A 15,785-nucleotide genomic window follows, 5' to 3' on the forward strand; every position below is an offset into this window, starting at 1 on the left:
AATACATACACATATTTAACTTTATATGGATAAAAGCCACACTGACAGCAGGACAAGATGTTATGATATATAATGTACTCATTTAAATCTTTCAGATAGGCTATTTTATGAATATTAATATTGCTTTACTTTACTTAATTATAAAATATCTGTAAGTAGTAAAGACTTCAAAAGGAAAAACATTTTTATAAATTAAAGTTCATAGAAATGCAAAGCTTTGAACATCTATTGAGCTTGCAGTATTTTTTAAATAAGCTCAGAACATATTTGTGATTCATAAATCAAGCAAATCTTAAATATGCAAATGAACATACCATATTCTTTAAACTGACATTTAAGACTATACAATACGTTGTTATAAAAAAATTGTATTATGCTGCAGTTAACTGAAGCAATAACAATAATAATAATTATCATTATTATTATAAAGTGTTTCTTCAACTACGAGGGATGGGTCAAAAGTAAGGGCCGATGAGTTATAAATAGCAACTGACAACATTGATTGGTTCACACATGCACAGTAGCTTTAAGTGGTCTGTCAGACAGTAACCACCACACTGCTGTCAGTTCATTGTTGTTTGCCTTTGTGAGACAGTGAGTTAAAATGAGTGCAGTAATAACAAATCCTGCCGGCTATGAAGTTTGTTCGATCAGCGATTAGATTTCTAAAAGCAAGATTACATAATGCTGCTGAAATTCACTGTCAATTGTGAGAAACAAATAGGGCTATCGCAATGAGTGAAGGAAAAGTGAGGCAATGGTGTAGTGAGTTTAAGGAAGGCCGTTCAATTATTCATGACAAACAGAGAAATGGCAGGCCTAGAGTCTAGACTGATGATCTTGTTTAATGTGTGAATGCAAAAGTGAGATAAAATCGTTTTACAATTAGTAATTTTTCTCTAGAATTTCCAGATGTTTCTAAAACAACATTGTTGAGAATCGTGACTGACACCCTAGGCTATTGTAAACTGTGTGCATGACGGGTGCCAAAAATGTTGCCAATGTCACAAAATGACCTCTACACATGCTTTTCTCAATCACCTTTACCATGAGGGAAATGAATTTTTTCTCATACCGTCACTGGTGAAAAAAACATGGATTTTGTACGTCAATGCTGAGATGAAACAACACTCCATGCAGTGGTGTCATTTCAATTCACCGAAACCGAAAAAATTCAAACAAGCCCAGTCTCAGAGAAAAATCATGGAAACTGCATTCTGGGACCAAAAAGGTGTGCTTTTGATTGTTTTCATGGAACCTGGAACATCCATCACATCATGAATCTATTGTGAAACACTTTCTAAACTGCATCGTGCCATTCAAAACCAACGATGGGGAATGCTGAGATGATGAATTGTTCTTCTTCATGGTAATACACATCCACACATGGCTGCATGCACAATGGAAACAATTCAAAAGTTCAAATGGGAAATGTTTGATCATAACCTTACAGTCTTGACCTAACGCACAGACTACCACATCTCCTACATCTCAGAAACTGGCTTGTATTTCAACAATTTGAGGAAAGTGAAGAGTTTGAAAATCTTGGTGGAAAATTGGCTACAATTCCACGCAGTAGGTTTGAAGAAAGTAGTATCATGATATCATAAAAGTAAATATGTCAGTGTTTGAAACCATTAATAAATTTTTAATTTTTTAAACTGTTCTCAACAGATTGGCCCTTACTTTTGAACTGCGCCTCATATAACGAAACTATAATTGTTTTTAACTAGCAAACATTACTGTGTAATAATAACACTTTATTCTATACAAATTAAGTCAACATCATAACGGTAAATAAGAAATGTTATCATAACCTAAAAACCATTCATCTTAATTCATTTCTATTTATTTGGTCACTCAAGCAGTACCAACAGTTGAATAAATTTCTGTCAAGGGATTATTTGATGTCATTTATAATCTTCTCATTAATCATTTCATCTTTCTCCTTCAGAAATGTGTGTAGAACTAGGGTCTGAGGTAATAATAAAATCTTCCCAAATCAGCTGATTTGGAAGTTGAGAGTTCCAACGTTTGTCCTAGTAAAATCAGTTATTTTTATATGGATTTGAATTCTAGATTGTGGATACCGGTGTTCTTTGGTGGTTGGGTTTCAATTAACCACACATCTCAGGAATGGTCGAACTGAGACTGTACAAGACTACAATCCATTTACACTCATACATATCATCCCCCTTCATCCTCTAAAGTAATACCTGAACGGTGATCCCAGAGGCTAGACAGGAGAAAGTAAGTAAGGTAATAATAAAATAAAAAAATGTAAATCACAACACAATGTTTACCATTAAACAGTGAAAAAAATGGAGGATAATAATTAGTGAATATCTATGAATTACATTTGCACCAATAAAAACTATTAAAAATAATAAATAATTACTAAAAGCAATGATTAATTTATTTGAGTAATTTGTTTTCATTTATTATGCTACTATTATTATTAACTTTATTAACTTCTATTATTAAATTTATGTTATTTTAATTTAAAAAATAAGCTGATAATTAAATAAGATAAACATTTAAAATGAATAATTATTTATTATTAGATATTTATTTTATTAAAATTTAGATAAAATCAACTCACAATTATGGAATAGCAGAAAATACTCTACATTTGCTGTCAGAGTGCCTCATATTTAGAACCACCAAGTTTGTACGTGATTACATTTCTAATATTAATTTATTTAACAAAATGTGTATTTAATTGTGAAGTTCAATATAAGATTATACTGGTATTTGTAAATCAAAATGTTGGTAAGATTTCATGTACAAGTATATTAATGGACAAACTACCATTTGACTTAAGTTTTATTTCATGCAATAGTTTGATATATAATGAAAAGATCTATAAAAAAAATAATAAATAAATAAGCAAGGACTTCATCAAAATTTGAAAATTATACATACAAACTGGTCAATGCAAATTATTAGGCATAAACAGATTTAAGAAATTATTATTTTTACATTAATTTATTAATTATTTAAGCATATTAAATAAAAATAATATATCAATGAATAATGGTGTGCTTAAGTTATGGTTTAAACTTCAAGATGATAAATATATGGTTTAAACTTCAAGATGATAAATATTACATTAATAATAATAATAATAATAATAATAATAATAAAAAGTGTAGCAGTACAGAACAATCTTACTACAATATACACATCATGTCGCAAGAAAAAAGGGAATACAATAAGTGTTGTCTAATTCTCAGTAGTATTTAGATAGATTTGTGTAACTTCATCACTTTTATTCTTTCAGTAAATCATTGGCTAAGTACTACTATTTAGCAGATTGAGAGTTTTTTTAGCAGTTTTAATAACTATACAAATCCAAAATTATCAAACCTTAACAGAAATTTATTCCATGAATAATAATCGACATTCTTCAAATAATTAAACTCTAAATCCTTTAAAGATATTGAGCTCCTCTGATTTAATATTTTATTAAAACTTACCTTTCAACAGGAATGAATCATTTTTCATTAAGCCTAATTAAGAATGGCTCTAACAACGGGAACATACTATTTTGACTCTGTAATTACTCAACAATTATTTTTTTTTTAAAAACCTATGTAGTACATTCAATTTAAACCTTTAATAAATTACAATTTTAAGATGATAATTAAAAACACTGTATAAATTATAATAATAAAATCATAAGTTCATCACATCTTTTTACAAATAAACCACAACTGCAAATAAAACTTCTTAAACTTAATGGTAAGATGTTATGTTCAATGCAATTTATTCTTTCCAAGTAAATTAATTTAATTTAAAATTATCAGTAAAATGTATAAGGACTAAGGGTAAGTGCAGAAGTAGTTAATCTGGAGTGCATAAATTGCAGATATAATGGGGCTTATTGAAAAATTAGCTACTATTTAGCTTATTTTAAATTTATTTTAACTACTTACCTTCATAATTTAATATAATACTGATTCCAGTACTAGACAGCAAAATTACATGTATGCTTATAATATAATTCAAAATTTCACAATTGAAAACACTATAATTTCAGAAAAAAATGACATATCATTAAAGAATATGTTTTAATGCAATAAATATAAAATTTAATACCAACTGAAGATGCAAGATACTGTGAAAACCAGTAATTGGAAACTAATATGGTAAGTTTAATGTATCTAATTACTGTGTTTTGATGGTTTATATTTCATTTAATATTAAATTTTATTAACACTGGTCAAAATGTTAATGAATATTTGGATATTGAATAAAGAATATATATATATATATATATATATATATATATACATACACAAACACACAATACATATATAAACTAAGGGATAAAAGCAAAAAAGTAAACAATAAAATCTTTCATGAGAGATAAACTACATTCTCTTAGTGGTTACACAACCCCAGGAAAATAGGGAATGAAATACCAAAGTAAACTGAAACAAATAAACTGTTGAGTGAAGTTTCACTGAGCAAAATTTTTAATTAGTTGCTTATGAATGTAATAAATAAAAGTAGTCAGAGCTACTTAATTGAAAATAGAATAAATACCAATTTTATAGCCTGTTTAAAATTGAAGGAATCATTAATAATGTACAGTAAACATCCAAAATTGTTCATGTGTAGCTTCAGGGGTACATTTAAAAATAACAGAAATTTAAAGAAGGGAATAAATTTAACTCATAACATATACCTACCATAAAAAAAAGGCCAAGATTCATTAATTAATTTATTTTTGATGATTGCTTACAGTGACTATAGTAAACAAACTTTGACTTAACAGATAAATCCTTTTATTCTTTTCAGTTAGATCTGTTTTATTCATACAATTCTTTCCAAGTCATTTACAGTTTATAATATATTTTGATTAATTTGCTACTTTTATATGTAACATGGTAAATTATCATAATGTATAAAAATAATTCAGTCCAATGTCTGTATAAACTGTATAAAAAAATTTCGCCCAATAAATTGCAGGATATGAAGTAAGACCAAAATAGCTAAAGCCATGCTTAATAAAATGGTTTCCATATATCAGTTACAATTTACAATGCCAGTCGTAGTTTTCCTGCATGCTGTTGCCACCTACTATTGGTTAATGACCATAGTAATCACTGCTACTTAAACTGTATTAAAAATAAATAAATAAAATATGAAAAGCTGTACACATAAGATTAGTCTTTCATTCAACCATCCATTCATATTCCTTTATTCCCTAAATAGAGCAATCTTTACATTCATGAAAACAAATCATCCAGGTTTCTGCTAGATCACATGTACCATCTTTAAATCTGTATTAATCATTTTATAATAAAAAAAGGGTTGTTTAAACTACTGTACTCTAAGAAAGATATATGTCATCACCAGTCCACAGCAGTTTCTGTGATATCTACTAAATCTACTTCATACTAGGACCAAAAACTCAGTTGCATTCGTCAACCTAGTTAGTATTCACCAAATCAATTTTTTTAACGAGGATCAAAGCTGTAGAACTTTGCTCAAACTCTAGGTTAGTCAGCAGCATTAACGGATTAACTATGTTTCTTAATAAGTACGCATAATAAATTACAAATTAACATAGATAACTGAAAGTTTATTGTATACCATGATTTTTTTTAATTAAAAAAAGGTATATAGACAGAATAAGAAGACATGAAAATTTAATAAATAAAAATTTAGATAAAAACTTTAAAAATAACGAGTATAAAATCTTTTAAGATTTTTCCGTAAAATTTAGAGCTAAAAATAATAAAATTTAACAAATATTACTTTTCTTAACATAGAGATTGAACCATCTAGAAATAGATCGTTCACATCTGATATTATATGTAAAAAATGATTAATTTAAAATAATTATAAAAACACCTACTTCTCCGAAGCTATTAATTTTCACAGTAGAAAAAATGTTCACTTATTAAACAATATAATTTAAAATATACAGCTCTCAAAAATTTGCCCAATTTTAAAATTACCTGATCTAACCGAACCAAATTCTTACTACAGCTGAAGTTTTTTTAGTTACAACAAAATTAACTTAATTTTGACATTACCACTGCTGTTGTTGTTGTTGCTGCAATACAGTAACACTCAAAATTATAGTCGGCAGTATTTTTGGGGTAAGTGATATGACTAAAAAAGATTAATCTGAATTCTGTGTGGTGTATACGTAGTAAATTGACAATAAGTTTTTTTTAGGTAAATGTATATTTCATAACATTCATGGATAATAAAGTGTAGATTTTTATATATATGTAGAATAATTAGGTTGCTGTTAGTATAGATGTATTTATGATTAGTTTCTCTGAGGTGACAGCCAAATACTGACTCCCTGTTGCAAGTATTTTTATAAGTTCCTTGTTTGGCTGAAGTAAAATGCAGTACAATCAGAGTAATTCTGCCAACTCCTAGGGCATTACACTTGTTTGGTGAATATAATGTACACATTTACCGATGCCAGTATGTTTTGCAGTCCACTATATTTATTACAACTCTTTCCACTTTCTGTTATACAATTTTGTGTAAAGGTTGATAAATAATTATGAATTACATTACAGTAAAGACACTGGAAGTGCTTTATCTATTAGATGTAAAATATTATTTCTTACAAATAATATTTACCTGATCAGATATTTCCTGCTAAAAATATAACAGGTATTAAATAAAAATTTATATATAACTATAATTTCAATAAATAAATGTTACATACATTTTCCATTTAAAATATAATAAATGTTATAAAAATTTCTACCAATATTTCAACACACTAAAAAAAAAAGATAGGTAAATAAAATACGATAGTTTTATTGCATACATAACAATATGTATGCAATAAAACTATAAATTAATAAAAATAATTTCATATTTTTTTCAAATAGATAATGACAATAAGGGAATAAAGAAGGAATATTCAGGGCAAGATTTATTTGAAAAGTATAACAATTAATAACAATACTTAAAAAATATAGAAAGTATTTGTATACAATGAAAAATATTAAAGCTATACATTAATATTATTACAACCCTTATTAAAATGTTAAGAATATATTATTATAATTACTATTTTATATAAAAATGGAATATGGAACATAATTTAACAAAAATTAAAATAAAAATAAACAATAGCAAAAGTATTAATAAAAAAATCACTAATTAATCCAGTTTTAAAAAATTAATAATACTGTTACAACCATTTGAGATAAAATATATATATATATTAGCATTACAGATTGCTATTAAAAAATAATTAATTACACTTTTGTGGAATGTAATATATATAATAAATTAATCAAATTTGAAGTGAAATTTCTTCTACTCTATAATATGTGCGATTATGTATATGAAGATCCTGATAATATGTAATAATATATTATCATGTTTCCAGATGTTAATGTTTCTGCTTATGGCCGATTATAATGATATATATATATATATAGAATTTATAAGCATATAATCGTTGTTATGACATAAATATAAACCGATTCAGATCGTATAAGTTTAGTAGAAACCTGGTTCCCACTCTGGATAGTAAACTTTTACCACTCTGACCTGTATATTATAGAGGCATAAAAAAATATAATTTTTAAATAAAGTGAAATGTTAAAAAAAAGTGATAGCAGTTAAAGTTTATTGTTGTTAAAAAAGTAAAATTTCTAGTTTTAAGAGCTAAAAGTTAAATAAAATTATCATTACTTATATTAAAACAAAGGTTTATAACGTAATTATAAAATAAAATAAAAGAAATACGAATAAATAAATAAATATAATAATAAGTAAATGTTAGTACCCTTACCTTGTTATTTATTATTTTGTGTAAATATTCTACGGGTGCAAAACAAATCGAACCACTTGAAATTTGAATTTGGGAGTACTCAAAAAATAATAAAAAAGCTATAAGTGTGTAAATTAGTTAAATTTACAATTACATTATTAGCATTGGACATAATTACAAGAATATCTTTTACTTATTAAAATGCACGCACGCACGCGCGCGCACACACACACACACACACACACACACACACACACACACACACACACACACACACACGCACACAAACATATATGTATATATATATAATTTTATAAAACAATATATATTAGAAAATAATTTAGAAGAAATAAATCACCCACTAAAACTTTTTTTAAAAATAACTAAAAGTTTAATAACAAAATACCTTGCAATATTTTTGATTATGATAATAATTTAACACATCCCTCTAGATTATACCCTTTTGAACCAAGTGCACCTATATTAACTGGACTTCCAAAAATACATAAACCTGGTATACCTATGCAACCTTTAATTAATTTTACAACTGCTCCTTTTTACAATATCTCCAAAATAATAGATAAAATACTTAGGATCAAAATGAATTTAGATTACAAATATATTACAAAGAATGGATACGAGTTCGTAAATAAATTAAAAGACTTAAAAACTGGCAATAACACTAGGATGGTTAGTTATTATATTAGTAATATACCCATATGTAAAACCATTAAGATAATAAAAAGTAAATTAATACACAATCACGAAGACCCTTTGATAATATTAATGTTGTTATTAGAAATAAATGCCAACAGATTATTTTAAATTTGATGACAAATATTATAATAAGGAAAATACTTTACTGATGGGTTTTCCTTTGTCAGCCATCAAGTCTGAGATTTATTTACAAGACTTTGAAAATAAAATGTTTATAGTATTACTCATACTCGTGATATTTTACTATGGACTAGGTATGTTGATGACACTTTTGTGGTCTATAATCCTGTTATATATAATGAACTTCTAATAATTTTAAACAAGTTAAACTCTTACTATAATGAATTGAGATTTTTTTTAAATTGATAAAAATACGAGAATAAATTACTTAGATGTTAGTATCAAAATTAACAATAAAAAAAATCTATTTATAACTTCAGTATATAGGAAACCCACAACCAACAAAACCACCATATTCAAATCATCCGTCGTCACACAAAATTAACATGTACATGTTAATGTACATTAACATACATGTACAAACACAGTTAATAGAGCGATTAGTTACACAAAGTATAATGAAAATAAAAATAAATTAAATAAAGAAATAGATATTTTTAGTATTTATTATATTGAAAAAACAAATGTCAAAAATTAACAATAATACATATTGTTACCATATATATGCTTAACTTAATATCGGTGGGCGATAACGGTAGCAACGATGTGAACAAGCGCACGGTATACGGACGCACTCATACAAGCATCACTCCCACCGCACAGTTCTCCCACCATAGCGACGCTGCAGCCCCACCGCTCTCAGGCTCCTATAAAAGAGCGTGCATGAGAGTGAATTGGCAATTCATTGTCGACCACCACCTTGAGAAGACTAAGAAGAAGAAGAAGAAGAAGAAGAAAAGGTTCCCTGGCCGGCTCAACATGGCACCTCCCAATGGATACCAGCATCCCCACCGGAGCAGCAGGCCAGGCGGCCCATCGAGGGAGTCGCAAGACGCAGCCGCTACCTTCCCGCTCCAGCTCACCAGGCTTCAATCGCTCTGGCCAGCGAACTTGGCAGCAGTAGCCGGCCCGGCGTGGGATCGCTCGGGGAGAACTGCCTTGGCTGTGCCGGTGAAGGACGACCGACACTGACCTGACACTGTGGGGCTCTGGGGGGCCACCACTGCCGTGCTGTAGCAGGGACCCAACTGCCACTGAGGGAAAGCCTGGTCGGACTTCAATGGACGAGCCGCAACTCCCCGACCTTGCTGGAGACCAGCTTCCAGACCCAACAGCTCTTCTCAGAGCTAATGCAAAAAATGGCCCTTTGCAGGGCCACTACAAGGTTATGAAATACAAACCGTCAAAGCCATTCGATGACAAAAACGGCCCTTTTCAGAGCCACCATGAAGTTAGTAAGTGTCACGTGCCACCGAAGCCATTCGGCAACAATATTTAATACCAATAAATAACACAAAAAAATTGGTAATGTTTGAAATATGTATATACTGATAACATTGTTGAAAATATAACAAATATTTATGATAAAAATAAATTTAAGCTTGCATACCAGACAAATAACCATTTAAAAAATAATAAACATACTGACTCATATGGTTTATACAATTTGAATGGAATTTATAAAATAAAATGTAATGATTGTTGCCATATTTATAGGAAAAACCACTAGATCCTTTAAAACTAGATTCTCTGAACATTTTAGATATTATAAAAATGGAAAACTGTGTTTCTCTAATGTTTCTGAGCATCTTAATAATAATACACATTCAATATCTGATATTCAAACAAATTTAGAAATACTGGAAATTAAAAACTATAATATTAATACAAATAATAGGGCTTCAGACATTTTAGAAAGATTCTATATATATATAAATATAAAAGTAGATTTAATTAAAGCTGCTGCAGACAGCAGGACTTCTTCAGACATTTAATGTATATATTTCGATATACATATGTATTTATATTGCATATATTGCTACCTAGACTACATGCATATTTATTTTATTTAAACTATTTATTTTTTAGTTTATTTATTTTAACTTTATTAATTGACACCATACTTCTATATTTGTAATTTTTAACTTTTAAAGTTTAATTTTTAATTTTACTTTTAAAAAAATTTGTAAATTTTTAAATATAATATATGAAAAATAATTTTAATTTTAATATGTAATTTGATATAAATAATTTGTAAAAGAAATGCAATGCAACTGATGATGCGTGAAATTTGCAAAAGCGCTTTTGCATGTATAATGGAATAAGGTGTCGTTCTACTTCATTTATTATTCTGTACTTAGGTTGATCAAATAAATATAATTGGCATATTAGTACAGAGGAATATGATTCTTAAAAGATTTGATTTTAGAAACACAAACACACACACACACACACACACACACAACACACACACACAACACAACACACACACACACACACACAACAAAATGTGTAACTCCAGTCTTTCAAGGAAAATGCAAACTTATGATGATAATATAGTAGTCCACACCTTCCTTCATAATTAAAGTACGTTTAATATGTCACAAGATAATTAAAACCAATTAGGGCTGGGAAATTTGAGCTAAATTTTAGCAAAGTATTTTTAAGGACATTAAAAAGTATTTTTTTGAACATTAAATCATGATTTCAATCACTGTAATGAGATTGTGGCATTCACATTTTCATCACATTTTCCTCTGTTTTATATAATTAAAATTAACCTTTTTTTTTTAACTTGTCTAATATAATTTATTTTTTATACTATCATCTTTTTTTTAAAGTATGTTTACGTAGAATAAAGTAGTCAAAGGAGGAAAAACAAAAATTTATAACTAATTTACTGTTAGAAAAACTTATTTTTTTATTTTTTTTGCCAAAAGAAATAGAATATGAAAATAGATAAAAAATTCAATAATTATTAATAAACTTTAAGAAACAATGATAATTACAAATAAAGGTTTAGTCAAGTGAAACATACAAATATAAAACTTCAATGGTGAAAGTGGTACTGGAAAAATAGAAACATCAGATGTTACTTATATACAGAGAAAAATTTTCCAAAAAGGAGGAATATAAGAACTATCTGTGAAAGATTTCTAGATGTTTCAATAGAAAATCATTCATCATAAGAACAACAGTAAAAATAAAATTAGAGATGACAGAACTCACAGTGTAAATAGGAATAACTAATTGATTTTGATTTCGGGTGATGCATATTTTAGCCCGATATTTACTTTTAAATACAAAATAAATTTTAAAAACTTTACAGGAATGTTACTTTAGCCACATAAGTAAAAAAAAAAAATAATACCGGAGATAATTTGTTGGGTATCCTTACAGAAAAACAGTAATCCATAAAAATGCCCTAAATTAAAGTAATTATTTTATTTATTTATTTTTTTATTACAACCTAAAACAAACACTCTTTTAAATATATTTTGACAAGAAAGATCAAATGGATGAAACAGATCCAGACCCTTGCAGAATAAAAAGAAATTAAGTCTTCTAATTAAAAGGAAAATGATAGTAATAACTAAAAGACTAACAGAGGGAAGAAGATGAAAAAACCCAGAGCAGAATAGAAGTACCAGTGAAAGTAAAAAAAAATTACTCAAATAATTAAATAATAGTCTTAAATTAACCAGAATGAATTAACCAAACAATCAAATAGTCCCATCACCATATTCATAAAAAAATATTCACCACAATACTTATAATATTAATTTATTAATTGTTAATCATAAATTTCACAGGAATTAATGGTTGATTACAGATTACATGTAAATTCAATTATAAGTACATATAGAAAAAAGTAACTTACAAGCAAAGTATATAAAACTTATTCTAAATTATCTTAGCAGCAAAATAGTATGAATTTTATAATAGTAATAACAACAAGAAAAAAACTTAAAAAATAAAAATGTATTTGAGTGGAAATAGTTATTTATCCAAAACAGTATATTTTAATAAACCCATCAGTATGGGATGACATGTTCTGCATGTCAGCACCGTGACAAGAATGACTATCTTTATAAAATGCATAGAACACACAATGTGTACTTTCTTAATCTCATTACCTTAAACATTTTACTTTTGAATTACACTTTTAGTGTTACTGACAAAAAAGGGTAGAAATACAAATTATTATTATGTCCATTTGTCAACAACTTTACTTACAATGTCATTATGTTTGATAAACTAAAAAGAAATATGTGTAAAACAAATGTTCATAAATACTAATCCTCTTTAGAGAGAGAGATAAAACACACTCCATGAACATCTCTTAATTATATATATATTTTTTATTATTATTAATCATAATCTATTTCCATAAGGCACAAACCAACCCATAAAATTTTATTATTTTAAGATAAAAGATTACTGAGGTATGGACAAGTATAACATGCTTACATACTAAATTTTATACCATAGTCTTTTATATTTTCAAACTTGGCAGGCCTGAAGACACAAAAATCCAATAGGCTTCATTTTTTCTACCAGTAGCAACAGTGATTCGGTTACAAATTATGTATAACAACCAAAAATATAAACAATTATATAGTTAATATAAAATTCAAAATGTAAAAACATATTTTTAAAAATCAGTAAGATTAATAAAAAATTAACGATTAAATAACTAGTTTCATACAAAATGACAGACATAATCATTTAAAATAAATCAAATGCATTTTTTCAAGAGAGATCAATTAGTAAATGATATTTATAAATTAATATAACATAAATAATATTCTAACCTGTAATGGTCCCTTATTCTGCGCACCAGCTGAACTAACTGGAGAAGTTTTAACGGAAGATGGTCTCTGTAAAAATATAAAAAAATAAATACTTTCACTTACTTTAAAAAAAATATACATGAAGAAAGTAAAAAAGGATTTAATTACATTTCCTCATATTCATATATTAATATTTACACAAACTTTAAGTTCATTTCAAAATTACAATAAAGCTTTGATGAAATGAGAAAATATATTCATAACAACAATTAGCTGTGAAATTCTTTAAGAAGGGATATTAGAATAACTAAATGACAGCTGCTTTATTTCTCATAAATTGATAGGGAATTATGATGTATATATGAATTATATTACTGTGTGTTTCAAAATGAATATCAGGGTTTTAAAGTTATTTAATATTTCTCAAGTTTCACATACACTGATTTATTATACATGAAATGAAAGTGCAAATCAAACAGTATTAGCTGTGCACAAACTCATAAACTATTTCCAATACCTTCCGCTTGAAAGCACTAGTAGCAAAGATGGTGACCTCCCAACAAAAAGCATTCTGTGTTTTGCGGTTAGCAAAGTGTGAATCTGTAATTACTGTTCAACATGCATTTCGTTTAAGTTCTGTAGTGATCCCCCAAGTGACAATAACATTTGTAGATGGTATAAACAATTTGAAACCACTGGTTGTATTTGTAAAGGGAAGATCACAGGATGACCGAATGAGTGTGTCCGAAGACAATGTTGAAGTGTAAGAGAGTCTTTTGTGCGTAGTCCTAGGAAATCCGTTAGAAAGGCTAGCTGTAAATTAGTAATTCCAGTGACGTCTGTGTGAAGGGTTTATGAAAATGCTAACAACTGCGCCCATATTGTTTATAACTATTATAAGCTCTATAGCTTATATATTATGGTTTGCATGCTAGCTTAACAAATGAAATGATGCACTGTGACAATGAAGACTTTCTTTATTGTGTCATATGCAGTGACGAATCAACATTTCATATTAATGGAAAAGTAAACACTCATAATGTGCATATCTGGGGATCAGAAAATCCTCACAAAATATTGCAACGTGAACATTCAATACTAAACGTTTTTTTGTGCCTTATCCTAACAGCAAGTTTACTCGCCATTCTTTTTTGCAGAAGAAAATGTGTTTGGAATGAACTGTCTTGATATGCTACAACTATGGTTCTTTCCTCAACTGCAATACAAACCACAGAACTTTATTTGGCAACAAATGATGCGCTTCCTCACTGGTGTAACACTGTATGTGATTGATTGAATGAAATTCTCCCTAACCGCTGGATTCGGTATATTTACTCCATAACCAAAGTTATAAAAAGTAACCAACGTGTAAACGTGTTGAATAGTAGTGATATGTGTAAATGTATATGAAGATAAATCAGAAAACATTACTGAGGATAGGCTTATGCCCAAAAGCACTCTAATGTAAAGGAAATAAAGTAGAAAAAGAGGTAAGAATTTTTCTTTAATTCTGTACTTGGCAGATTGGCTGAAAAAATTTTTTTTCAATATATATATATATATATACATAGTAAAATGTTTAATGTATCGAGGAATTATGGACTATAAAAAGATTAATTTAAATAAATTTATATATAGTCAGGAAAAACAATTTAACAACTTTTATACACATGATTAATATGCTATGCAAAACTGCATCATTCTTTTAAAAAACTACACACGATACACACACAAATACACAGAAGGTAACAAAAACAAAGAAAAATTAGAAATATTAGAAAACAAAAAATAATTAATAACAAAAGGTAAGTATACAAAGGAAACCAGGTACCAACCAAAAAAAAAATATTAAAAAAATTATTATAAGTAATAAGTTAATAAAAATTTTTTAAAAATTAACAAGCATGCAATAAAACTATTTTACAAAAATAAATATATTAAAACAACAAAATAAAATGATTACCAACGATTCCATGCTATTACAATATCAATAAGTAAACATCAGCGTTACTGGACAGTAGTTTTATATTAACAAAAAAAAGAGCATAAAAGATTTTACGTAATTCAAATTACAAAAGCAATAAATTTTAATTAAAATTGTTTCCTTCAATAACCAGTTAAAATCATTCCCTCTAACCAAATAAGATAACTGATAATTTAATAACAATAATATTAAAAAGAAGCATGATTATTTTAAAATAACCCACTGTATTAGAATAAAAATAATTAGTAGTATATAAATTCCAAAACAGCATTAATATTATTAATATACAAGAGGTTACCTCTAAAGTAAAGTCTGTTTCATTGTAAAAAAATTTATTCTGAAAACTTTACAAATATTTTTTATTTCTCTTAAACTACATACCCTATACTACTTCTCTATATAATCGTCATATGGATTAAGAGATTTATAATAGTAATACACCAGCTTCAATATACTCTTGTCGCATTCTTCTGCCGCCAGTCCATTTAGCCACTGATTAACAGCATTTCTAAGTTCATCATCATCCGCGAATTGCTTACCACACAAAAATTCTTTCAATTTC

General features: G+C 27.6%; 1 protein-coding gene across 10 annotated transcripts in view; it reads right to left on the reverse strand.

Moving 5' to 3' along the window:
• Positions 1-15,785, reverse strand: part of LOC142324224 (uncharacterized) — a 229,709-nt gene that overhangs the window by 59,465 nt on the left and 154,459 nt on the right. For all 10 annotated transcript variants that reach the window (XM_075365045.1, XM_075365046.1, XM_075365047.1 and 7 more), the window contains one exon: positions 13,261-13,326. In XM_075365045.1, the coding sequence (XP_075221160.1) occupies positions 13,261-13,326 (66 nt within the window). The remainder of the gene's footprint in view (positions 1-13,260; positions 13,327-15,785) is intronic.

Source organism: Lycorma delicatula, chromosome 4, assembly GCF_047948215.1.
Source record: "Lycorma delicatula isolate Av1 chromosome 4, ASM4794821v1, whole genome shotgun sequence".
Taxonomy (NCBI): Eukaryota; Metazoa; Arthropoda; class Insecta; order Hemiptera; family Fulgoridae; genus Lycorma; species Lycorma delicatula.